The sequence below is a fragment of the Gouania willdenowi genome, chromosome 3 (genome assembly GCF_900634775.1).
Source record: "Gouania willdenowi chromosome 3, fGouWil2.1, whole genome shotgun sequence".
Classification (NCBI taxonomy): Eukaryota; Metazoa; Chordata; class Actinopteri; order Blenniiformes; family Gobiesocidae; genus Gouania; species Gouania willdenowi.
This window is the reverse complement of record NC_041046.1, coordinates 40,783,814-40,810,584: the sequence shown is the minus strand read 5'-3', so window position 1 is coordinate 40,810,584 and position 26,771 is coordinate 40,783,814. Positions and strand designations below refer to the sequence as shown.

The 26,771-nt window shown below is 37.9% G+C and overlaps 1 protein-coding gene across 1 annotated transcript in view; it reads right to left on the bottom strand.

Moving 5' to 3' along the window:
* LOC114456660 (protein arginine N-methyltransferase 3-like) overlaps window positions 1–26,771 on the bottom strand; it is a 75,068-nt gene that overhangs the window by 40,803 nt on the left and 7,494 nt on the right. The window contains exons 8-11 of the mRNA XM_028438583.1: window positions 24,962–25,027; window positions 21,156–21,277; window positions 15,687–15,786; window positions 25–103 (exon numbers count right to left, since the gene is read on the bottom strand). Of these exons, the coding sequence (XP_028294384.1) occupies window positions 25–103; window positions 15,687–15,786; window positions 21,156–21,277; window positions 24,962–25,027 (367 nt within the window). The remainder of the gene's footprint in view (window positions 1–24; window positions 104–15,686; window positions 15,787–21,155; window positions 21,278–24,961; window positions 25,028–26,771) is intronic.

Sequence of the window (26,771 nt, the reverse complement as noted above, 5' to 3'; positions counted from 1 at the left end):
AACAAGACGGAGAGTGTGACCCACCTGAGCCTCCAGCAGCTAAGTACAGGTCTCTGGCGTACAAGACTGAGTCAAACATGGATTCAAACAGCAGGAAGTAACCCTGTATAAACAACAACAAAATGTGTATCAGTTTAAAGAAACAACAAAAACAAGCACTTAGATTACAGGAGTAAGAGGAACTTGATGTTTTTTATATCCTACAGTATATAAGTGTGTAAATAGGAGTCATTCACAAGCTGCATCCACGTGGTCTACCGCCAACAATCCCAGAGTTTGGTTTGACCCTGGGCCGACCTCGTGTTCTGCTCCAGTAGACGACACATTAACCGTGGTATTATTCCATTAATGCTGAAATTGAGTTTTCGCCACATCTTGTTGGTCTCAACATGAGTGGCAGATACTGCTGACGAATGGCTTTTTCTATTCCCCACCCCACAGGCCCAGAGGCTCAGCCAATCACAACAGTCGATGCTGCAACAAGCTGTGTGTGTATGTATGTATGTATGTGTGTGTATATAATATTTGGGGGGGAAATCAGACATATAGGAGGGCATAAAAAGGTGGAGGGAAATCAGTTGTTGGATGTTTGACTGTAACTGACGACCCATGAAAGTCCTTTTACGTTTCAACAACAGGACTAACTGCCTCAGGCACAAGAAATAGCAATTACTATTTATACATTAGAATTTAAAGGACACAATCAGTGATTGTTTTGACCACAACCTTTGACTTTGCCTTCGTTTCAGTCATTTTAGTCTTTTTTTTTAACCAATTATTTTTTTTCTTTTTAGTGCTATTTGAGTTTTAGTTCATTAAATTTAACATTGCTTTTGTTGACTAAATACTCAACTGAGTGTATTGCTACATCTTTATTCCTTTGTTTTTGCATGAATTCTGGGCAATATATTGAGATTCAAGATATATCGAGTTTTCTATTTTGGTGATATAAAAAAATATTTTATGGCCTATTTTGTCTTAAAATATGCGTTTTAGTGGTCGCTGCTTTTGCTAATTGTCAGATGAATTGCTGAGTGCGTCTTTTCTGAACCCATACCTACCTCTAAACAAGCCACAATCCAAAACTCACTCACACGTGCTGTCCCTTAAAGGAGAAAGAGCCAAAAGTGGCACATATTGTGCAGAAAGTTTAACTCTGGAGAATGTGATCAAGTTGCACCATTAATGCAGATGGTGTTTCTTCAATCCAATGCAGAATTGTTTTTCTGGGCTTTAATTAAATTAAAAATATCAAGATTTATAATGCATATAGTCATTTTGAGTAAAAAATATTGAGATATGAGTTTTGGTCGTTATCGCCCAGCCCTAGTCAATATATCGCTTTTAAGAAAAACTGGTTTCAACGGATAATTTATTTAGATTACAGTAAGGTGAACGATCCATTCAAGTTAGAGACAAGACATGATTTATCTATTTCTTTAATTTGTAAATCAAAGTGAATTAAAATATAAGAAGAGAAAATAGTAGAGCCCGAAATGTAACAATGATCTGAAATGTAACAAGACCCGAATTGAAATAACTTAAATGTAACAACTTGTAACATTTTGGTAATGTAAAAATCTAAAAACAACTTGTAAAAACAAGTTTTGACATCTTGAACAAAACTGTTCACGTTTGAGGCTCAACATCTTGTTACATTATTGACCAGCTGTAACATTTTAGGTTTTTTTACATTTTTTAAACTACATTTTTCTTTATAATAGTTTGTATCTTGTTAAATTTTGGGTCATTGTTACATATCCGGCTCTAACAAGGCAAATATTTCCCTTTGACATTGATTGTTCTGCATCACTAACAAGAACAGAAGGAATCAGTGAAAGATACTTCCAGCTGTGCACAGGACAGACAGCGTTCCGGGTTATTTTGGCTTCCCGTATCTTTACTTTCTCTCTCGTGGGAGGACAGAGGGACAAGGTGAGGTGAGGGCCAACGCAGCAGATAAAGGCTGAATGAGGGGATGTATATGGGATATGGTGTATGATTAAAGACAAAGAGGAAAGGAGGGTGAGAGCAATATTGAGGGAATGCAGGGGCCTGCGGAACAGTAGCTCACCCAGATAAGAAGCGTATTATTCAAATAAAGACAAGCACTTATCAGAGCGAGAGCAGCAAAGCTCGCCAAACACACGACAAGGTTCTGATTTATAACTGAAAACCCAAATCGTCGCCATCTCTGTCAGGGGCCGGGGCTGATAAAGATGACAACGATGAAGCCGATACAACTGTCTCAACCTCCACAAAGAGATAAGGGAAACATCCCCTGGGTTTATAAACACTGGACTGGTCTGAAACCAAAGTCAGGGCCCGTGGATGGTCTGAGTGCTGCTGACTGTTGTGGTCTACTCAGTGTCCTTATCAGCGCAGCACTCATCCCCACAACACCGGCCTCGTAATTTAGAGCCCAATTTCACGGCACACTGATTCACTTGAAGGAAAGAGGAAATCAGAGTCACACCCTTACTTTAACCATCAACACCAGTCCAGGATTACTGTGCCCACATTCTCCCACCCCCCTTCCCTTCATCGATGTCCCCACAACACATCCCCATAATTTACACACCTGCAATGTTAACGGTCACAAACACTGAAAGCTCTAAAACAAATAAAACCAACCGCACAATATAAACTTCGAGATCGTAATGATCTGAGAAGTCACGACAGGTTTGAAGCTTTAGTTTCACTCTTAAATAACTGAAGAACATTTGGGGGACATTCTGAAGATGACATCTCTTTGTTCTGTTAACCTCTCAAGCTCCAGCCACTTTTCGCTAAAAATCACATAACAAATATAAATTAGTTAAAAATAAACTAATCTTTGTCCAGATTGAAGTAGGAACCTGTAAATATATGATACTGGGTGACAATAAATCATGTTTTAAGAAAACTGTAGTACGCCCCAAAAAAAAAAAACTAGAGATTTACATTAAATATAAAGACAATTCTCTATAGCGAAGGCTAAAAAAGCAGAATCAATTGAACTAATGTATGGACATCAACTGCAGCAATTCTGGTGATAATAATAAACAATAAGATACACATGTTTTTGTACAAAAAAAAGTTCAGGCAGAAGGCCACTTTGCCACAACTGTGCCCAAAGTTTTCCACAAGTTTGCAACTGTAATAAGTCAGTCAATTTGATTCCAATCATTATTAGTCTTATGTTTGACCACTAGATGTTGCAATTTGGCTTGAAATAAACACATGTCCATTTTTATTCAGGTCTTTGCAGCACCATGCGTAATGCTATTTTTGGTTCCACTTTTTGATGCCGTTACGCATGGATCTAGTTCAGCAATGCTTTGACCAATCAGAATGTTTGACACTGTTGTAAAGCTCAAAGACTGTAGTGTGCGGGGTGTGCGGTTTATATTCTGATTAAGGAGAATGCTTCTTCTTCATGTCTTTAAATGGTTGATACTGTTTATTATGCTTCTCAGAGTTTTATTACCAACTGCAGAGCTTTGACGCAACACCGTGAACTAAACTCATGAGTGGGATGGCCTTCTCTGTCCACTCAGAGGCAGGGGCATTGGTACACTATTATTTACAAGGCCATGCTTGGATTACTGCCTCCATACATTTGTACTTTAATCACACAGAGAAGTGTTGACTATTACTCTTTACCATCAAATGATCAGCAGTTACTCTCTGTTCCTTATGCCTGCACAGAGGCAGGAAAGAAAGCCTTTGTCTACTCAGCTTTTTTGGCTTCAAACATGTTGCAAAGACACCGGAAACTGTCTGAGTTCTCATTCTTAAATGCGTTTAAAACCAAACTAATAGCATTGAGTCTGCCTCAATAATGTGACTTGTTTTTCACAAGCATTGATTCTTCATTATATTTTACATTTGTTTTCATTTTGTTTGTGTGTTGTAACTGTGTTGAACTTCTTGGCTGGACTTTTTAAAAGAAGCGTTTAATGTCAATGGGAATCTCCTAGTTAAACATGGGAGCTTTATTTCCTCTTTAAAGCAGAATAAAAGTTCATTCTTCTTTAAACCAACCTTGTAAACACTTAATTCCTAATGCTAATTTAATTCTGAATTAAACTTAATTCTGAATTAGGTGGCTGGTTTATTCCAATTTTAATTCTAATATAGATAATTCCTCTTTCTTGTAAACATTGCGATTTACGGCAATGACGACATAATCCAGAATGTCCGCCCGGACTCCAGCCAAGACTCAAGGTCATCATGTAACCTAGACCACTGTCAACATTATTGTTTTCAAGTTTGCACTTCCAGTCAAGGCGTCAACAATATCTCAGCAATAAGTGACAGATACTTAAATGTCCTTTGATTTATTTATTTTTTTGACCAAAATGTATTTAATTTGGGGAGATTTTGTGTAATAATTTGAGGAAAAATTGCAGAATTTTGGAAAAATGAGTTCTTTAATCAATTTACAACTGAATAATTTACACAAAGCTTCATCGTTTCTCTGTAATTTTCACTTCCCTGAGGGTTGGATCGGATGCTCTGAAGGGCCGATTTAGCCACCGGGCCATGAGTTTGACACATGTGGTCTATAGGAACATCCTTGACAGGTTGCCAGGCCATCACAGGAAAACAGTGGGATGAACAATCACAGACATGCTTTAATAGTTTCTGTACACGCTTTGAGTCTCCTTGAAAAAAAGCAATCTATAAATCTAAGCCATTAGTAGTATTATTATTATTATTATTATTATTATTATTATTATTATTAATAATAAAGAATTCCTAATCTAAAGTTTTTATTTAAATACCAGTAAAAACTTGTTTATTCCTTACAAATACTGTTTATGAATCTGCACGAGTGAGTCAAAATGTGCAGGAAATAAACACATTTAAAGCTGCTTGACACAAAAAAACAGTTAAATCCATAGTGTGGGCCACATAGATTGATAAATTAAAGATAATTTGCTCAATTGTTTTGCATTGTGGGATGTTGAGTTTAAATATTCCAGATTCATTCATGTAGTAATTTGCCTTCAAACATTAAGTGTTAGCTCACTGATCGTTCTGTCTGGTTGGAAATCTAAAATAATTTTTGACTCGTGAGTGGCTTTTAAATAGATAAATATTTGTTTTTTGTAAGAATTTAGTTTTAAAAATTGTCAGGGTTTGATATGTTTAATGTTGTGCTTTGAAAAGGTTGTAGACACCTTGTTTTTGTCTGTCATATGTATTCAAAAGGAAACTAAAATTTTAGAGAGAATTATTTTAAACTGTTCAACCTTGTCATGATTTGTAAAATAGTTTTTTATGGTCTTGGCTCGTCTTGGTCTTGACTTGGTCTCGACTTCCAAAAGTTTTGGATCGTATGGTCTTGATTACAACACTACGGGACAACACAGCCCGCAATGCAGTGCGCAAAAAAGTCAACAAATGTTTACGGTGGAGATAAAAACAAACTTTTAAGCAGCATTTTCAACATTTTACATATTTTCCATTTATTGATCTATGAGGCCAACACTGGCTGTATCTGATACAAAGTGTCCAGCATCTTTAAATAGTGCTCAATCTGTCTATGTTGTGATACTAAGGTATAAACTTTCCATTCCCTCCCTTTACACTCACTTTATCTTAATTTACTCACCTAAAAGTAAACAAGATTAAATCTCAATGTCAGAGCGACTCCCAAGCTTTTCGATAAGGTTCCCACCCATCGATTGGTGCGTCTGCAGGCCTCAGTGACACGACAGGCAGAGGTGCTGCCAGGCACTGCAGTATAGTCACTGTGCTTTTCCATAAAAAAGAACTAATGAAAACCTAATGAGAATGGGCCACAGCAGCTTATGCACATTAACAACATTAGCATATAAAGCACATTCCCCTGAGTGGCCTGAAGTTGCATACACATCTGCATACACCCTGATGCACACTGGCAAACACACGGGTGTCTGTGTTAGTTCTGTTCACAACTTTTGGGGGTTTTTTTTCGTTGTCATAATCAGCTGATACGCTACTATTTGCAAAGTAAGGGGGGGGGGGAAGCCAATTAACTGTTGTAATGCTTCCTTGTCTTTTAAATGCTGGAGGCAAACTAAAAATACAACTTGCCGCTCTACAAATTTGTGTGCGTGTCAACCAATGGGAGACTGAGCAGCTGTCAATTACAGGTACCAAGAGGCATTCTGGTACAAAAAAATCTGCATCAGCAGTTTACGCTCTCCCCCCCCTCCCCTGATACAGCCTCCCTCTATTTCTGCATTCAAGCCACGGCTTCCTCAATTACTGCAGATCATCATCACTTCCAGCCCCAGGAGGGGCCGAGGCAAAATAAAGGGAGATTGCACACATGCTTGACGGCGTGTGCCGCTGAATGGATGGGAACAGCTACAAACCCAGTGAAGGCTGAAGGCTGCGGCTCTACGTCAGCAAGCCTCTGCTACGCTGGGACGACACCGAATTAGCATAAACATTTCACACACGCTTTGCTGTAATAGATATTAGCGTGTCAGCTCTTACGTTGTGGAGCTGCTAGTTTCAGTGGAGGACATGAATACATTACTGTTATATAATAACTCCTAAACCTAGTTTAGTGGTGAAAGAACAAAGAAACATTAAGAAGGCACAGTTTGAAGTTAAACTGGTAGAATCTACCACCACTGGTTGGAAAAACACGTTATAAAACATGTTACATTTGTTGCCTGAGAAGCCTTCTTTATGTTCAACATAAACATTGATAATAATAATAAACTTGATTTATAGAGCACGTTACAAAGTGCTTTCCAAAGGCAGCTATACATTAGATATAGAGTCTTGGCCAAAGATTAAAACAGTTTAGGAAACATAAAAACAAGTTAGAAGTTACTTCAGGGTTCCTACAGCTTCAGTCAAATTAAATTCAAGAGTTTTTAATGCCATTTGAAATTAAAACACAATTGGGAGAGAAAAAGTCACATCAATTACATAGGGTTAGGGTCAATTTTTCCAGTGTCTAGTGCAGACGTGAAACTCGCAGCCCCCAAAGAAAACACACAAAAATACACAAAATGACAGTAAAATACACACACAAAAACAGACAAAAATCACTCAAAACAAACAAGATGATAGCCAGAAATCTATAAAACAAAAATATAAAAAATAAAAACCATTAAGAACAATCTTTGTTGTTTATTTCCTCGTGTTGTTAAAAGTTGCTATAAGCAAGGAGCGCATCTGCAGTCTCGCTGCAACCATGTTGTAGTTAGTTCCGCTGCCATGATTGTGTGATGTTATGGTAAATGAAAGCAACGCTGTGTAATTTTTGGCCACTAGGGGCGCTAGACCTGTAACTTTCACGTCAAGCGCCCCCTAGTGGCCACAAGTGCCACAGCATCAAAATCAACAAACGGTCAGTCGGGCCCGCCTCCCTTGTGTTTTGATTGTGTATGCAGACAGTAGTTGACCTGTTAGTTGAAGAGAGATCATCGACTCACTATTAAAGAAAATTTGTCAGAGTCAGCAGATCTGATCTCCATAGACATTCTTCCAGAGTGTTGGGGCCCGGACTGAAAAGCAGACCTTTGCCCAAGGACCTTTAAGGTACATGTTGGTGTATATGGTACGAAAAGTTCTGTGCGGTAAGTCGTGGCAAGGCCATTTAGGACCATAAAAGTTATCAATAAAATCTTAAAATCAATCCTAAAACACACTGGGAGCCAGTGTAAAAATAATGCTACAACGGGTAATATGTTCACATTTTGTGTTTCTTGTTAAAAGCCTGGCAGCTGAGTTCTGGACAATTTGCGTTCGATTTATAGAATTTTGGTTCATGCAGGTAAAAAGGCTGTTACATTAATCTAAACGAGAAGAGATAAAAGCATGTAAAATTGTTACTGTGTCTTTAAAAGTTTAAACAGCGTGTATTCTAGAAATATTCCACAGGTGGTAAAAATAAGACCGTGATGATAAAAACTGATTAATAAAGCTTTGTAACAAATCTGTGTCCGAAATGTTTTTAGAATTAGTAACATCAACTTTTAGCTTTAAATATATGTAATACTCATAATGTGAAAAACATGTAATGTGTGATATATGTGGGCATCGCCATTTTGGAGATTTCAGCCAATCAGCATTCGCATATCTTCATATTTCAACTCCCACAGAAAGTTTATGGAAAAAAAAGGACTTCAATCCAACATCTTACCACTAATTTACATGTCGTCAAGTTACTTTGATGTTTTGACGTAATTTCTAAGAAGTCCAGGAACATTACAGTGGACAGATTTTGAGTTTGCACTTAACGGGAAAGACAAAGCAAATATATTTGTATAGTGCGTTTCATACACAAGGCATTTCAATGTGTTTACATGATTAAAAGAGAAGTCTACGCTACCATGGCAACCATTGGATGCCTTTACCCTCATCAAACCAGTGTGAGTTATGAAGATGGAGAACTTTCTTGAGTAATCATGAAGACACAGTTTGTCAAACACGTCGACCTCCACAAGTGTGTTTAACATGATCTTTATTGCATCAGCAGCTTCTAGATCGCCTCCCATTCCTACTTGTAAAGCTTTCCATATAACAATCTTTCAGTTGAGCTGTCTTTGTAATTTGGATCGAGTATCCTTTTAAAAACCATCTTATGAGCATTTGTCAGCTAAATTATTACCGCAAACTCACAAAAAGCACTATAATACTGAAAAAAAGTAAGTGAGCTGGTATTTGTCGGGATATTTGTCCGAGAAAGTATAGTACCATTAGGAGTTTAAATGGAAGCAAAAAGCTGCTCTTACACATAAGGACAAAGTCATCTGAGCAATGTAGCATGATGGGTTTGGCTTGATGTGGATTTGTCCATCATTGATACACTGAGTGTGGTGTGCTGCGTGTTCTCCTTCAAAATAAATGCCTCATTGGATTTTGGGTGAATGTAGAGTATTATGTTTTTACTACATAATGGCTTTCACTTTTTAACTCCCAATGATTTGTTGGCAGGATGCATCATCAGAAAAAAATGCATCCATCAATCAGACTTTATTGACATTTTACCAGAGGTAAGACAAAATTAAAACCGCCAATCCCATCAATACAAAAGCAGACGTTCTATTTAACAGCATAAATTTATTAATGAGCAAGTTTTAGAAAGTATAAAAAATAGCTAAAAAAACATGTAAAACCACTTGTACTATGAATCCCTCCATGCAAAAACCTGCAGTAGTTAAGTAGTAGTAAACTAGAAACCACAATAAGGCCCTGTTTACACAAAGTTTTGCTTGTGTTTCCAAAAAGTTTTGCATTCACACGGCAACGTTTTCAAAACAATCTCTGTTTACATGAGACCGCTGAAAACATGAAAAAACGACTGCAATAGATGGCGGTGTGGTTTTGCAATGAACAAAAATAAGAGCAAAGGCAGACAAACTTCCTTTGAACATGAGCAGCGCTTTAATCTGACCTACAAAAATAGAAAAAATTAGACTCGACGCTGCCCATAGCCATCAGAATAAGGCCCAATCCTGCCTCTACATATGTCACAGCTCCACAAAGGGTCCTTTATGCATTTTATAACATTTATTCATGTACCAGAGGACTATGGGGAGAGATTTGTCTCAAACATATTCACAAATGGATCCCCAATATTCACGTGTTTTTCAAATCCACAAACATATTTACAATTTTCATGTATTTTTGAGGTCATCACTTGTGTTTTTCAGATTTTCACTTGTGTTTTTTAGATTTTCACATGTTTTTCAGATCCACAAATACATCCACAATTTACATTCAATTTTCTCATTCGTGTGTTTGTATTCATCATGAATTATCATGTGTAAATCTTCAATTGTGCTTGTGGATTGAGCAAAGTGCATTTGTGGATCGGCTCGTGTGTGAATTGATTTTTGAGACAAACGTAACGCAGTTTTGCTCAAATACACACACACATACACAGACACACACACACCATCCACTAGGGGGCAGTAATAAAGTATCTGCTGAAGATTCCATTTACCGACACAAGAATATCTAATAATGTCACAATCACTGCAGCCTTCACTTGTCTCCTGCTGATCATAGTACAACACTTACTTAAACAAATACATTTCATCATAATCTTAATGGATTTTTATTGGTAAAAATGTGTTTGACGACACTTCTCTTGATGTATGCGATGCTATATTTTATATAACACAAATTAAAAATGGCATAGGTCCCCAGTGCACCAGTTTGGCCAAATAAATGATGGTGTATCGTAATTAAACTTATAATCCTCACCACACACATTCAGACACCATACCAATAAACTTTTCAGGCTGCACCTCAAGTACGACAGGAGGAAATAAAATAGGACACCTTCTAAAACAGTTTTAGTGTAATTGATCATTGAAACCAGAATGTTTACATTGATTAAATAGATTTTTATCATTTTTTCATTTTTTAATACAAGCCCTTTAAAAACACATGTGAAATTGTAAAAAAAAAATACATGTGAAAATCGTGGCTGTATTTGTGGATCTGAAAAACGCATGTGAAAATCTAAAAAACACATGTTGTGGATCTGTTAGTGAATATTTTTTAGACAAATCCACTCTGGAGCGCGTTTTTTAAAAAAGTTCAGTTTTCGAGCACCAAAACGATGTTGCCGTGTAAACGGACAGCCAAAAACATAACAAAACTTTTGACTTTCACATGAAAAACACGTGTAAACAGGCCCTAAGAAGCCCTTGAAGGTCCCTGAGAATCAAAAGGAGTTGATTAATCCTCATTAATACCATTACTGGTACTGTTGATGTGTGCGTGCATCTCAGTCACTGTGTGTGTGTGTGACTGACAATCAGTCAGACTGAAAGACAGGATGACTGATGACTCCCCCCCAGCACTGATAATGAGGCTAAAGAGGAGGGGCTGCATTTACTCTGAACTCCCATTTGGACTTTTTTTAGAGCTTCCTGCTCATAAATACAAGTTTCTATGCACAACACTGTTTGGTAGACACGTTCTTTTGGGCAGAAGGTTATGTATAACCATATAAACGCACCAAGGTCTTGACACTTTCTTTGTTCAGGGTCCTTTCGGCGAGAAAAACTAGCAACGCTTACACAATATTATTCACTCCCAGTGAAGTTTTCCAAACTGCTTTTTAATCGACTTTTTACTCCATTTCCTGGTTGTTTTTACTTTGCAATGAGAAACTTTTAATTGATCTGCCAGTTCAAGATAATACATTAAACAACTAATCCCATTATTTATTGTCTCCCCCCCCTTTCCTAAATGTGGCAAAGAGGTTCATATGAGGATAATATTACTAGTTCAGTCATTGTTAACTGACAGCTATTAAAGAGATAAAGTAACAATTACATTATATCGTACAAAATTAACAGAAAAAATGCATGGAGTAGTATTTGTGTAGATATCCATGTCACAAATATTCTATCTTACAAGGGGTGGGACGATAGTAAGAGTTTATGAAACGATAATGGGTTCACGTCACGAGAGCACATTTTAAATAACGAAAAAAAAACACTGATTGGATAATTATACCCACACTTATTTAACTTTAACTCATGGGCATACTTACATATATGACCTTTTCAACTAATATAACACCCTTTTTTGTACAACAAATGACACTACAAATGGAGCACAAAAACAGAAACTGACAATTCATGCCAGTCTAAAATTAAACCCAAATCATGTCATTATGAGATTCTTGAAAACAAATGTTTATCTCTGTGCATGAATTTCATGCATAACAAGTTTTTTGAAACATCAAACACAGCCCAGATTTAAGATATGGACATGTTGTTTTTCAACAATGTTAGCATGTCGACATTTTGTGGTAGCACGAGATGTCGTCCCACCTGCTTTTTAACCAAACAATAGTAAACATACTGACGAGACAGGGAGTGGCTGTAAACCCAGAAGGGAACCTAAACACACAGAAAACAGATGGATAACACTGAAAGTAACTAACCCAATACTAAATAGAAAAACAAAAACAAAAGATAAATAAACAAGAAAACAGTCATCAATAGGGATGCACCGAATATTCCGCCACCGAATATATTCGGCCGAATATTGCAAAAAAAAAAAGCAAGATTCGGCCTTTGGTTTAGTGAGTTAGAAGCAAGGCCGAATAGTAGCGTGTGATGCAATGTGATCAAACAACGTGCAGTGATTTTGAGTTGGAAAAGTGTGTGCGCGTTGCTGCAGAAGCAGAGCAACAGCTCCTCCTTTCCGTACACAAACACAGCCAGACTCCCCTTTCCGCTTACCACTCTCCGTCGTCCGTCACCGCGTAAAAAGTTGGAAGCCGTCCAATTCCGCAATCGAGTCCGTTGTTAGCGCTGTGAGCCACGAATCCCTAAATATCCTCATTGTTTCCTCCTTACACTACACCGGGTCTCGCTCTATAGGCTGGTGTAGCATTAGCACGGAGTGCTAACAGCAGATGTGTGTAAACAATGGCCGGGGCTTAAAGCAGTGACTCCCAACACAATCGGTAGCAAAAAAAGTAGTGCAGTTTGTATTTACATATATGGCAATAAAGTATAATATATATTCTATATAAAACCGCAGTGTTTGTTTTAGCCGTAATGCACTTTAGTTTTATTTTTTTGGAATGCATGTTTTGTTTTATTTGAAGGGCTAATATAAATGAAAAGCTTTATTGTGCTTTTTTTGAAAAGCTAAGGCTACTGGAATATTTTTTAAAAAAAGTCATAATATTCAGTAAACATTTACTTTCTTTAAAAAAACATGTCTAAAAATGTATTCTAGGCTATTTATACACTATCAAAAAAAAATAGTGAAAAACAAGCGTTTATATTTCATTTGGCTTTGGCCACAAATTTTCATTTCGGTGGTGCATCCCTAGTCATCAACATCCCCCGTCACATCAGAATATAAAACCACTAACTATCTTAAATGGTTTCAAAGAAAAGCTGTCCCCTTTTGAAGATACCTTGAACAGAGTAAAAAACATTAACAAGGGTAATAACTCCAAAAAAAATGATTGTGCATTTGTCATTTTCGAACTCCATCAAGGTATTGATACACTGAAGCCACAAACCAAATTTGGTCATCGTATCTTAAACGTTTCAGAGAAAAGCTGTCCCCTTTAACTCGGATGGACGGATGCATGGACAGACGGAGCTCACTTTGTGTTGGGGGATAATAATGTTGGTTAACTCATACTACTTGGGCTAACATTTTAATTGTTCTAGGGTTCAAACTAGAGGACGATATACCATATGATGTCTCCCGCTTAAATTTTTGTCTGGGTCGCATCCTTTTCATCTCCATGATCTATGAATAAGTCTGCATGTCAACACCATTAAGCGTTTTCCAGCGAGTCGACCCATCATTAGTGATGAATCTGAGAGTTCCTACTCAGCCTATGGGAAACGGAGCTTTCCACTCCGCCTTTAGCCACTTATCTGCTGCGGACTGTTTGTTCTTTGGCGTGCAGAGGGAGATAGAGAACCGATCAATGGTGTGAGTTATGAAATGACAGCAGAGCTGCTGAAGGCATTCTCTCAAACACTGCCACGGTAGGCAGTGGTAGACACTCATTAGGCCGTTGGAACCCAGCATTCATCACACATTTCTGTGTATTCCTCCTGTAACCAACATCCACCTACTCTGTCCGACTAATCCACACCGTGTTAGCGATACAATCCTTTGTTTCTTTTTATCCTTAATAGTCAGTTAATAAACGTCTCACTTCCTAATAATGCATACAAGGTCATTTACATGAAGCACAATTTGGAATTGCCTTTCTACAGTAGTTTCACTAAAATTTGCCGCGTCCATCGTTTATCATTATTATCAATATCGTTCTGACATATAAGGCATTTTTTAAATACAATCAAGCTCTTGCCTTTAAAAAAAAAAACAGATTAAAAAACAAAAATCCACACAATCTCCTATTGAGTGGAAGAACTCTGACCCAGAGTAAATAGGCAAGTACAGTATGTCCAGAGTTAAAGTCGGTAACACTTTACTTGAAGCTTCATACATAAGGCCGACATTAAGCTGTCATTACTATGAATAAGGTGTCATGGAGGCTGTCATTAAGTGTCATTCGTTACCCTAACCCCTAACCCTTTGTTACCCTAACCCAAAAAAAAAATTTTTTTTTGTTTTTTTTTTTCCAAAAAATATTGTATTACTATCACAAGCCTATTACCATCAATCTAGTCTATTTATGACATGAGGGCAAGTTAAAACTCAGAAACAATAATGGTGAAATTGTATATAATATAATTATTTTCTGGTATTATATCATCAGAAATAGATTTTTCATGGGTTTTTTTTTGTACCGTCAATCAAACTTCATTGACATTGTACCAGAGAACCAACAAAATTAGAAGTATGAAGTAGGTTATGTTGTTAAAATGGTAGTGAATCAGAAACCACAGAATGAAGCACTTGAAGGCCTCTGAGATTATTCTTCTGGAAGAAACAGGAGAGATGGCTAATGTCCATGGTCAGCAGCTATTGTCACTTAGACTGAGATGTTTAATCAAATTCAGTTAAAATTTTTGGACTAAAATCTTAAAACAAAATAAGCATCAAACAAGTCAAATTAGACTTTTCTTAAAGGGATCCTCCACTGTTTGGCCTAAAACCAATGTACGTATTAGAAGATCCAGAGCCTGATTTTAGAGCCTGTGTTCCACCGTCTTTAAATCATGTGATTGATGATGTCACACCACGCCATTTGCCTGTAAACATCCCATTGCTCTTCTTCTCTGCACCATTGTCTACTACAAAACTGCAGAGTTGGAACTGTTGGAACTGTTTTTGGGTCACAACTGTTTTTATCCTCTTTCGTAAAACAAAAAACCAAACATGATGCGAAATAATGCATTTATGTTAGGCATAGATCTTCTAATAAGTACATTTTAAAGGTTTTAGTCCACATATGAAAAAATGGTGGAGGATCCCTTTTGTGAAATAGTATTAACTTCAACAATATTACATTTTTATTTAATTATTATTAGATATGAATTATAACCAGATTCTACTTTGACCTTGATTTGATATTTCTGTAATTTCAACCGTGGCAATAACATCTCCAGAATGTCTACGCTTACCCAACAGAAAAAGCATCATGACTAAGTATTATAACGTTGATCGAGTGCTAAAAAAATCCAGTTTCTTTGGGAAATGTCAATTTCCCTCTTATGCGTGAAAACTGGAGGGCAGCGTTTGAAGTGAAGTCTCAGTCAATGTGAGGAATGTGTGCCTGTGCTGCCCTGATGGGAAGTGACTGGAGGTTTTTTTAGATTTATTAGCACACACTGAGCCGGTGTCATCAGAGATTACGCCCTCTATCTTTCACCATTTCACCGCCACGTCAGCCACCAACTTTCAATTTCCCCTGTGAGAGGACGGAAGGGCTGTGCCTGGCGACCCCAGCTCGTGACCCTGGAGTTTCACGATAGATGAGCGAGTGGGGAGGGGGGGATGAGTATGCTCATGAATAAGGGATGAATTCAGCGGTGCAGTCAACTTTGCCCGCTTGTATCGTAGATAAGAATCTCTCTGATAAATGGCCATCATGGGAAAGGAAGACTGTTCTTACTGGTTAGATATTCAGAAGAGCGTGTGGAGGAGTCATGTTTAAATCACACTTAGAACATACAGTGAATCCACCGCTGAGTGTCTAAAGCCTTGTCGTGGATGTGAAACAAATACCCAATAACCTAAACTTAATTGTACAAGTGTGTAAATAAAAATGGACTAACCATCCATTCTGAGATGATGATGTCAACTTTCTCCACGGGAAGCTTGATGTCCTCTATTCTGCCTTTGATCAGAGTGATCTTGTCCTCCAGGTGGTTGGCCCTTTAAGAAACAAAAGTCATATGATCAAGATACAACTGTTGAAAAAACTGGACCATGGGGATGTAAGGATTTATCCTAAATCAGCTAAAAAATCTATGCAAATAAAAGGGAATTAAAATTTAATACAGCAAAGTACAGTATATGCTTCCATACTCTGCTTAAACAATAGGGGGTAATCAGGAGAAAAAGGACCAGAGTTATTTGTAATGGGTAGATTTTAGTGATTATTCCCACGGTTTCATTCTTTTTCTCATCAAACCAAGTTAAACATTCACAAACCGCATGGAAAAAGGGTTGCATTATTTAATTATTTTTTTAATTTGGATGTACACTATTTATAAAAAAAAACATTTATTACTTAAAAATATTTGTTGATGAAATGCTGTCATTTTTTTTTGCTTGTTGAACCTTTAAAGGAGCGTGGTAATTTTAAGTACGTCACATCGGACGTTTTCTATCTGAATCTGCTGAGTCAGTATTGTGCAGAGATATCGTTTGAAGAATGTTGTATGTGTCAATAAACAAAATATGTCTTTATTGAGAAAAAAACAACAATAGGGGTTATGTGACTGTTTTATTGACACTTATTTTGACGTCACGCTCTTGGTTCAGCGCGCACACTCGACTGCACCAAGAGCGGCGGCGGGAGAAGAGTTTTAAACGGGCCAAAAAAAGACTCAACCTGGTCCGAGCCTGAAAAAACACGGCCCTCACCTGTCTGACCCGAATGAAGCCGATGTTTATTTAAGCCTGAACACGTTTCAGCTTCACAATATTCACATCTGTGCATGCGTATGAAAAATCAGTGTTTCCCATACATTTATTGATTGGTTGCGGCCCGTCACATAAACATATTTTTTTTGGGCACTGTTCATCTTCTGTGTATGTAGCACATCATTACAACTCCTGTACATTTGGTGGCGCTATGCATCGCCTTCGCCAATAAAACCAAAGAAGAATCGCTGAATCAATTTTTTCTTACACCCTTAAAGTGATCCTCCACTGTTTTTACAAATATGGCCTAAAAACTTTGAAATGTCATTATTAGAAGATCTATGCCTAACAAAACACATTATTTTGCACCATATTTGTTTTATTAACTTTTAAAAATGGGACTACTTTACTGTTTTAAAACCTGTGCACCGCCATGTTGAAATCACTTCATTGATGATGCAAATCACCCCTTTTAGTCCATTAAGTTCTATAGGAGGTGAAGCATTCAGGATCATTTCGTCAAAATTACAACTTGTGCTGCTCTAAAAATCAGTAAAAGTTGTAAAAGTCGATGTAAACCTCTTTCGTTATGTGAGCTAATAAGTCCAGAAGTTTGAAAAGCTCAACGTCATGTTATATGAACCTGTTTCTATATAAACATAGCAGGAAACTCAACATTAAATCATGCTGTTGGTAGTGTTAGCCAACAGGCTAACCACTTCATGTGTGCCGAGCTGCTGCTGCTGCTGCTGGTTGGGCAGTTAAGTTACTTAATTTATTTATTCAACATTATTATTATTTCATTTAAGTAATTTAAATTCAAATTTAAGTAGATTTCATTGTATTTATTTTAGTTTGAGTTTATTTTTAAGAACTTGTTTTTCTTATTTATTTATTTTAAATCAGGCTAAAAAAATGTAATTCTTTTCTCCTCTGACAGACAGGGGCCTTTCCTGCTCAGCACGGCACAGATTTCCAGTGTCAATGGGCCCTAAGTTGGAGTTTTACACCAAATTCTGCATTGGCTGTAAAAATGTGAGAAATGTGTTTCTCAGGTCCAAAAATCCATACATTTTTACATTTTTACAATTTATGCAAGTAATCAGTGCTGTGGTTTAAATGATTCTCTTAAAAAAAATAAAAAACCTGAGTATCAATCTTATTGAATATTCCATTATCGAGACAGGCAATGTTACAGAGGACGCAACAATTACTCACAGTCGCGCAGAGTGCATTTCTGTAGCAGTCAGTGATCCTAATCTTCAACCATCTCTCCCCTCTCAGCTGCTTTTCTGCTGCTATCACCTTCTCCCAGCATCACCCCCACCCCTCACCCCCCACCTTTCACAAGAGGGAACCACTGTAATCTCATTATTGGGGTAATTTAGAGGACAATGTCAGGGCTCTGGGGACAGCGAGTCAGTATCTGTGCAGCTTTGTAGCCGAGTGTGTACGAGGGGTCGTCATTATTAAAATCCAGTGTTTTCAATTAACACCGGCATTCAATTTATTTCCTTATCTTACATTCAGGCAACGTATTGCTGAGCATGTTTTAATACAGTTAAAATGACTGTACAATTGTAATACTTTTCTTAATCTAAAGCTTTAGCTTTTTTTGGTTAGAAGGTCAAACTGGTCCTGGATAACTAGCCATCATGACTACTCAGTGTTTCCCACAGGACCAGAGGGTGGGGGTTCACGCTCGAAAAACTTCAATTAAAATAAATACAATGAAATATATTTTAAAAATTTAATTTAATTAATTAATTAATCATTCTGCAGCTTTTTCGGTTTTGCGCTGTTCGTCTTATAAACTTTTAAAACCGTTGTTGAGCCTGTGCGTTATTGATGACGCCAATCGCCAATTTCAGTTCTTTGAGTTCTATAGGAGTGAAGCATTCAGGATCATCAACTTGTGCTGCTTTGGGTTGCTCTAAAAATCAGTAAAAGTTTAAAAAAAAAGTCTAGGTAAACCTTTTGTTTACCGAAAAATTTGATAAATAAAATCCATGACCCAAAAAAATCTGTGACCGCAGTGGGTGACAGTTCCAACTCTGCAGTTTTGTAGTAGACAATGGCCATGTGTATATGATGTTTTTTTCATTTGGAATTCATTATTTTGAATTAAATAATTTGGGAAAGTGCGCCTCTGCGACAAATGCACAGAATGACCAAAATTAATTTAAAGCCGAATTATTCCATTCAGAATTAAAATCAGAATAACTTAATTTGGATTTAAGTTTAATTCGGAATGACCATTTTTATTCGGAATTAAGTGTTTACAAGTCAGTTTAAAGACAATTTCATTTTTATTCTGAATTAAAGGCGAATTCAAGATTTGATGTAAACGTATCCAGTAAAGCAGAGAAGAAGAGCTCTCCTAAGGGACCTTTACTCCCCCTTAATAAGTGTGCAGCTGACGCTTTGGTGTTTTGTGTTGTGTGTTTTGTAAGGCAGGAATCCTCTAATAAGTACATTTCAAAGATTTTAGGCCAGATTTGTGAAAACAATGGAGGATCTCATTAAGCATTAAGAATATATTCAATAGGAGGAAGTTGAGCAGGGAAAGTACATGTATCGGACACAAGAGCAAGTGCTTAACACACAAAAGAAAACCCCACAACATCCCAATCCTAGCAAACAGAGTTCAAACTGACATTAAGGTGGGTCTGTGTGTTACTTTAACTGTGCATGTGTGATAAGTGAGCGGAGGGGTACAGCAGTTACAACCTCCTCCGTTAGCTGAATATTCACCGCTGGCGAGCCTGCGTGCCAACAGCGAATCACTGGGCTGTAAAATTAAAACGTCTCCTTCCTTCAGCGAACCCTGTTGCTTTGCTTATAGGACACTGTCTTACACAAGTGTTATAATAGCTGTCATAAGGCACCTAACTCAAAAATGCATTATGTGGACGCCCGGTGATAGTAATTGCAGGTAGCAGTGAGTGCGACAATAAAAGCAACGCTGACAGGGTTCATCTACATGTTTATGTTTTAATGGAAATGATTTTAGAAATGATGCTTCCACAGGGGGAGACGAGGTGAGAGGGGAAAGAGTCCGACCGCAGGAGGAAAGCATGCATTTGCTCTCCTGGAGACAACCATCTTCAACAAATAAAAGGCAAGTGGAGGTCACAAAGACCGTTATTTCTGCTGTACACATCCTTTAAAAATAGGGTGACCATATTTTGACTTCCAAAATAGAGGACACTTGGGTCGACCTCAGCATACTTAAGACTGCTAGGAAAATGGTGACAATAAAGTGAAGGAATTCACAGGCAACAGCTGGAGAACAGTGGAAACAGAACCTGAGAGAGGTGTATGGAATGGAGACTTTAACTGCAAAGTTACAGTTGAGGTCTGAGGTCTTCATGAGGAGATGGCTACCGATAGCAAAATACCAGTGCAACTTCACTCATTGACTGCCAAAGATGTCTAAAGACGTTTTTCGGCTGGGGTTGCGAGGAGACAGTGTGACGAAGCACTCCTCGAGCTTGTACCATGATGTAGTGACCAACTGGTGACATGTAGGTGGCAGTAGAGCAGATGAGAGATCACCGTGATGGGCAGAGCTCAGAGGGAGAGGAAAGGAGTTTTTGAGACAGAAAATGGCGCTACGGAGTTGATGCTGAAGTTCCCAGCAGCTCACAGCAGCACACACTCCACCAGAGCATGTGTGAAACTAAGTGGTGTCGTGATGGTGAAAGAAAACGATAAAAAAAAAACAGGGCAAGCGGTGACACTCGGCATGTTCGGGATGAGGAGGAAGTTGCGTGTGGGGAGAATGACGGGGGAGAGACTTGGAGGACGACCAAAATACAGTAAGAATACCATTCAATTCTGAACTAGATGGTGAAATAATAATAATTTTGCCATCAAAAGCCCAGTCTCAGTGTTGTTTTTGTAGTTTTATAGAAGGAAACTAATGTTGAGGTGTTGCTAAGGCAAAGAACAAAAATATTGCTTCAATGTCACTAATAGATTTTTTCTGAAAAAGCCATTTTTCTCAGCTTTTTGTCACAAACTGACGCATGTTTGTTGCTAAAAAGAGAAAATTAATGTAAAATAAATAAAAAGTAAAAAAGAGCAACTCATCAGCTTTCAGAAACTGGTGGAATTTCCCAGATAGAGCAAATATTAGCGGAGTTACAGTCATTCAAATTAACGTGTTCCTGAGATGCGTTCAAGGTCTCTGGGAAACAGACATTTTCATGAGTTTGTAAAATTTGGCCTTGTTGTCAAGGAACGTTCTGTAATGTGTTTTCTCATGTTTGTTACTGAAAAGAGAAAAATACACTTAAAAAATAAAAATGAATAAATAATAATACATTAAAAAAGAAATAAATAAAGAGCAAATCCTTAGCTTTCAGAATCTGCTGGAGTTTCTCAAATATTACAGGAGTTATGGTCTTTTAAATCAACGTGTTCTGGAGATGCGTTCAGGGTCCCTGGGAAACATGAGTTTGTAAAATCTGGCCGGACGTTCTGGAAAAGGCGTGAAAACAAGACATGTCCAGGTAAACCAGATGTATGGTCACCCTATTTAAACATCTGTAGTGTTGCTCTGACGTCCTGAGAGGCTCACATTGGTCTGAGGACTTCCTGTAACCTGCTGTTGTTGCCTTTGCTAGTTTTTAGACTAAAAGATGACTCACCTGATGATGTCCATGGCCTGATACAGGATCTCTGACTGATCCACTGCTATGACCTGTTTGGCCCCGGCTCTAGCAGCGAACATAGACAGTATTCCAGTCCCACAGCCCACGTCAAGCACCACCTGCAGGTGGGAAGGAGGAAGAGTCGGTGGAGTGGAAAGACAATCCTCGTGTGGGAAAAGGATTGATAAATAACGCCACCATGCAGGAAATATTTCCACCAAAGTGTGTGTGTTTGTTAGCAGGATTACATCAAAAGTACTTCACAGCTTTTGACAAAATCTCAACCAAAGATAGACTTTACACCATGTAAGGTTCCATTACATTTCTGGAGGGGATCCAGATCAATATGCTGATTCTTAAAGGGATCCTCCACTGTTTTTATAAATGTGGCCTAAAACCTTTGTAATGTCATTATTAGAAGATCTATGCTTAACAAAACGCATTATTTTGCACCATATTAGTTTTATTAACTGTTAAAAATGGGACTACTTTACTCTATTGAAGTGAAGCATTTAGGATAATTTAGCAGTTTTTTCAGGCAAAATTACAACTTGTGCTGCTTTGGGTTGCTCTAAAAATCAGTAAAAGTAAAAAAAAAAAGTCGATGTAAAACTCTTTTGTTCACTGAGAGGTGATGAATTAAAATCGTGACTTGAAAAAATCTCTTCTTCTCTTCTTCATGCCGTCTACAAAACAGCAGAGTGGGAACCGTCGTCCCCCTGTGGCCCATAGCAACACAAGTTGTCATTTTGACAGAAAAAGCTGCTAAATGACCCTGAAAGCTTCACCTCCTATAGCACTCAATGGACTGAAAGACGTCATTTCAACATGGCGGCGCACAGAGTAAAGTAGTCCTAGTTTTAAAAGTTAATAAAACGAATATGGTGCAAAATGATGTGTTTTGTTAGGCATAGATCTTCTAATAAGGACATTTCAAAGGTTTTAGGCCACATTTGTAAAACAGTGGAGGATCCCTTTAAGGGTGTAAGAAAAAATTGATTCAGCGATGTCGCGATATCTCACCCCGCGATTATCTTATCGATACAAAAAATGTCAAAATTGATTTTAATTTTTCGTGATGAAAATATTTAGTCAACAAAATTACCAGTAACACTGACACAATAGTACAAAATATAGAAATAACTTCATAATTACTTTGCCTTAGTAACTAATTACTTTTACAGCATAGTAGCTGAGTTACTAACTCAATTACTTTTTGGGAGAAGTAATTTGTAATGGTAACTAATTACTTTTTTAAAGTAAAATGCCCAACACTGGTGGTTACTTAACAGAATCAGAATTTTTGAACTTTTTTGGAAAATGGAATTTGACAGTATGATAAACATGCCACTTGTTTTTTATATTGGTCCTTGAATTATAGTTAGTTACATTTACTTGTTCTCACAAGTTAAAAAAATAAATAAAATATATATATATATATATTTCATACCATTTTGTGCTTGTAAAAGTAAAATTTGTAATTATTGATATTGTGATAAATATTGCATTTTTTAGGATCGGGATAGGCCTATATCATATGGTGGCACATAAATCGTGAATGGTATCGTCAGATTCATGGTAAAGCAGACCCCGACTGATTCTGGATCAGTTTCAATGATCAGTCATTATTGGTGAAATTTCAAAAATTCATATCTCGGTTTGTGATTGACTGATCTTTATGAAATTTGACTCCGTTATGTCGGGTTGGTTCCTCAATTACTCCACAGAGTTTCATCCGGATCAGATATGGATTGCGCATTTAATCACAATTTGTCAACAACAAAAAACGGTGGTGCCCACACATTAGGACCTACTGTATCATTATTAGTGCTGATATAAATTTGGCGTTTAGGTTTAGATTTGCTTTTGCTTTTTTTTTTTTATTTTGCTGTGTTCCAGTTTAGTTTGAGGCTCCTTTATTCCAGCACTAGAATGATTGCTCACATCTATTATCCACACAAACAGACCCAATTCCCTGCAAAAGCAGTTGGGATTCAGCTAAAGCACAGCCATTCTGTGCTAATTGTGCTTTCAGAGGAATAACAAGCTGGTGATGGAGGTGTGGAATCGACATCTCCATTCCTGTCCCTTCCTGCGCCCGACAAGACAACACGAGGAGGTGCATAGGAGGAGGAGCTAAAAGGAGAGCTGCAGTCTCCTTCCTGGGGCACGGTCAAGAGACGTAGGGATGGTGATGATAACACAAATACTGAAGCCCTTGTAGGGCTGGGAGATATATCGAGATTCAAGATTAATTGAGTTTTCTATTTTGGCGCGATAGAAAATGACATTATTGCCAATATCGATATGTATATATATATTTTATAGCTTAATTTGTACCAAAATACTAGTTTTAGGAGACACTGCTTTTTCTATTCTTAGAACAGCATGAAAAGCTAAATTAGATGGATTTCTGAGTGCAACCAAACCCAGACCTTTCCCTAAACAAGCCACATTACAGAACTCACTCACACGTGTTGTCCCTTAGAGGAGAAAAAGCCAAAAGTGGCACATATTGTGCAGCCGTTAGTATAAATAAATGTGCCTGTGTCGCATTTTGCATCAGCAAATTTAACCTTGAATTGTCTTTCTGGTCATTTTAATTAAAATTATCGAGATACATATCGTATATCAGCATTTTGAGAAATATTGTGAAATGAGTTTTGGTCCATAAAGCCCAGCCCTAATATTTAAGTTTAATTCGTTCATTTGTAATTAAGTGTTCACAAGGTCAGTTTAAAGTGGATTTCATTTCTATTCTGAATTAAAGGGGTGTAAACATGGCCAACAAAACAGAGAAGAAGAGCTCTCCTCAGGGCTTTTACGCTCCCTTAAACAGTGCACAACTGATGCTCCGGTGACTGAAGTTAGCGAATAAATCACAGACATAGACACAGGATATATCGCGATGCATATCGTATTGTTTAGTATTGGGATACATCGTATCGTGACATCCAAATGGTATCGTATCGTCAGATACATGGCAATGCACACCCCTACTGATTCTGAGCTATATGCACCTATTTTTGGACTCAAATTAATAAAATAGTTTTGCATTATTAGAGTTTTTCCAACTACCTGATTTATTAAGCTTGAGTTTACTCCTCTGCAGCAAAACTAATCAAACTACTTTCTACTCCCAGTTTCTGCAGTGAGCTTCCTCATGTCACTGCTGCTGCTGTAAATTTTTATCTGCCTCCATTCCAAGTCCCCCTCAGGTTACACGTATAATTCTTTTCCTCTCCAGCCTCCGACTGCTGTTCAATGACCGGGACGGGGCTGCAGTGGCTACACACACACACACACACACACACACACACACACCCGCAGCCTTTATCTGCATCTCTATTTAAAGGCACTTCTCTGGAAGCGTCCCGCTGCGTTTATGGGTTCGCAGAGGGTCGCCGACGCAGTGCTGACACGCACACACACATGCACACACACAGTAAGGGAAGGTACCAATGCACTTTGTTCTGTGACTGTTTGACACACGTAGGAGCTGACGGAGGAAACGTACGCTGCCATCAGCCCAGCGTTAACAAGCAGTCACCCAGAATGGATAGCCATGATGCAGGCCAATACTTTACTTTAGTGAAGAGGAAAAGGGAAGAAGGAATTGAACTGGTTATGGTTTTGCTGGTGCATGTCTGTTATCACGACTCTGCAGTCGAGCTGCGAGGGGCTAATAAAGTCACACAATGATTTAAAATCGCCTTTTTCCACGTATTTTCTGGGAAATACAGGAGCTTATACCTGATAACAAACACACACACACACAGTCCCACAATGACTCAATGACTCACCTTGTCTTTAAACACCTCAGGGTTGCTGTACATGAAGTCACGGTAACTCTCTGTGCGCACTTTATCCTGTGGAGAGAATACGCGGAATACTCAGCTAGATAAAACACACTTTCAACGTAGTAATTTACAGCTCATGTGCTGGGTGGGTGTGTTGAATATGCAATATATTGCTCTTATCAGCAGGAAATCTGAAGAAATAAAACAGCTTACGGCAAAAAAAAAAACACAACAACAAAAGAAACAACTGGTCACACTTTTTTCTCGTAGCTGCAGATAACAGGTGAACACGTCAGAGTGGTGATTCCTTGGAAAGTTCCAGGCCATGTGGGATAAGTCAAGTCAATAATAGCCTTGCCAATCAAGTGCTCCCACAACTCTTAAATACAACAAAGCCATTTAAAACGCTGTGAAAATGGGAAAGAATGTGTGCCTGATAAGAATTTGTAACGTTTGATTTAAAAGCAAATAGTTGCTAACTTTTGTTTACTCAGCTAAGATCTATGCTCAGTTATCGGCATCGTCAGCCTTTGTAGCATAGTCAGAATAACGCTGTAAGATATACAGTAGCTGTTCAATGACACTCAACTATCATCATCCCCCGCCAGAACGGTTGTCATTAAAACTCACAACCTTTCCCTAAATGTCCTAAATCTAAGAACTTAGATGTATACATAAGAAAAAATTATCACATCAGAAAATAAAATTCCTAACTATCTTCAATGGTTTCTAAGAAAAGCTGTCCCCTTTGAAGATATCTTCAAAGTAAAACTAATGGCACAAGGGCAATAACTCCGGAAAAAATAACTGCGCGCTTCTCATTTTTGAACTCCATCAAGGTATTGATACCCTGAAGCCACACACCAAATTTGGTTATCCTATCTTAAACGGTTTCTAAGAAAAGCTGTCCCCGCTAATCATTTAGGTCTATGGAAAAGCGTTTTAAAAGTGTATTTCGTTTTCATTTATTTTGAGAAATTCACAATTTCTTTTGCTGACATTATTCCTATGCTTGCATGTAAATATATGGTATAACCCCTCAAAATTAAATATATATATATATATATATATTGTGTATTTTTTGCACAGAAAAACAGGCTTTAATAATTTGTAGCTTAAACAATGCAAAAACACACAATACTGTATATACTGTGTAATGATTCAGTCTGTATTTAATAACAGTTAAAAAAGATTTTTGCAGCTTTCTTATCTGTCCACACACCCAGCCGTCGAAAAAAAAGTTGGCCCATTTGTGTACAGGAACAGGACCGCATCTGGCCCGCAGGCCACCATTTGAAAAACCCTACTGTCAGTAATTGAGTTCAATAGTGACTTATTCTATGAAGCACATATTTAGACTAGATCTTTTTCTTTTTAAATTATACCATTGGGTTTTGTTTTTTTAAACCGTTGAGGATGACGAGTATGATCAGTGATCACTACATTTCTTTTATGCGTTTGATGCGCTTCAGTGACCTTGAGGCGACCAAAGTTTGCTGCAAGGCCGCCTGCCGTCACTTCTTCTTAGCCACTCCTGAGCCTGGGATGCATTTTTCCAAACTGACGCACGCATATTCTAATGCAAAGCTTAGCACCAATCAGCTGAGCCGACTGAACCGAGTCTCAACACTGCAGTAAGTGACGGAGCGAAGGGTCTAAACAGCTTCATGCACACTGTGCAAACACATTGAGATTAGGAGTTATGACACATCTTACACTCTGGACACTGGACTTTTTTCCAGGTCGCAAACCTTCATTATGTAGCAGCGACTTTCAAAGTCTCACACCGCACTTACTGCTGATTGGAGGAAAG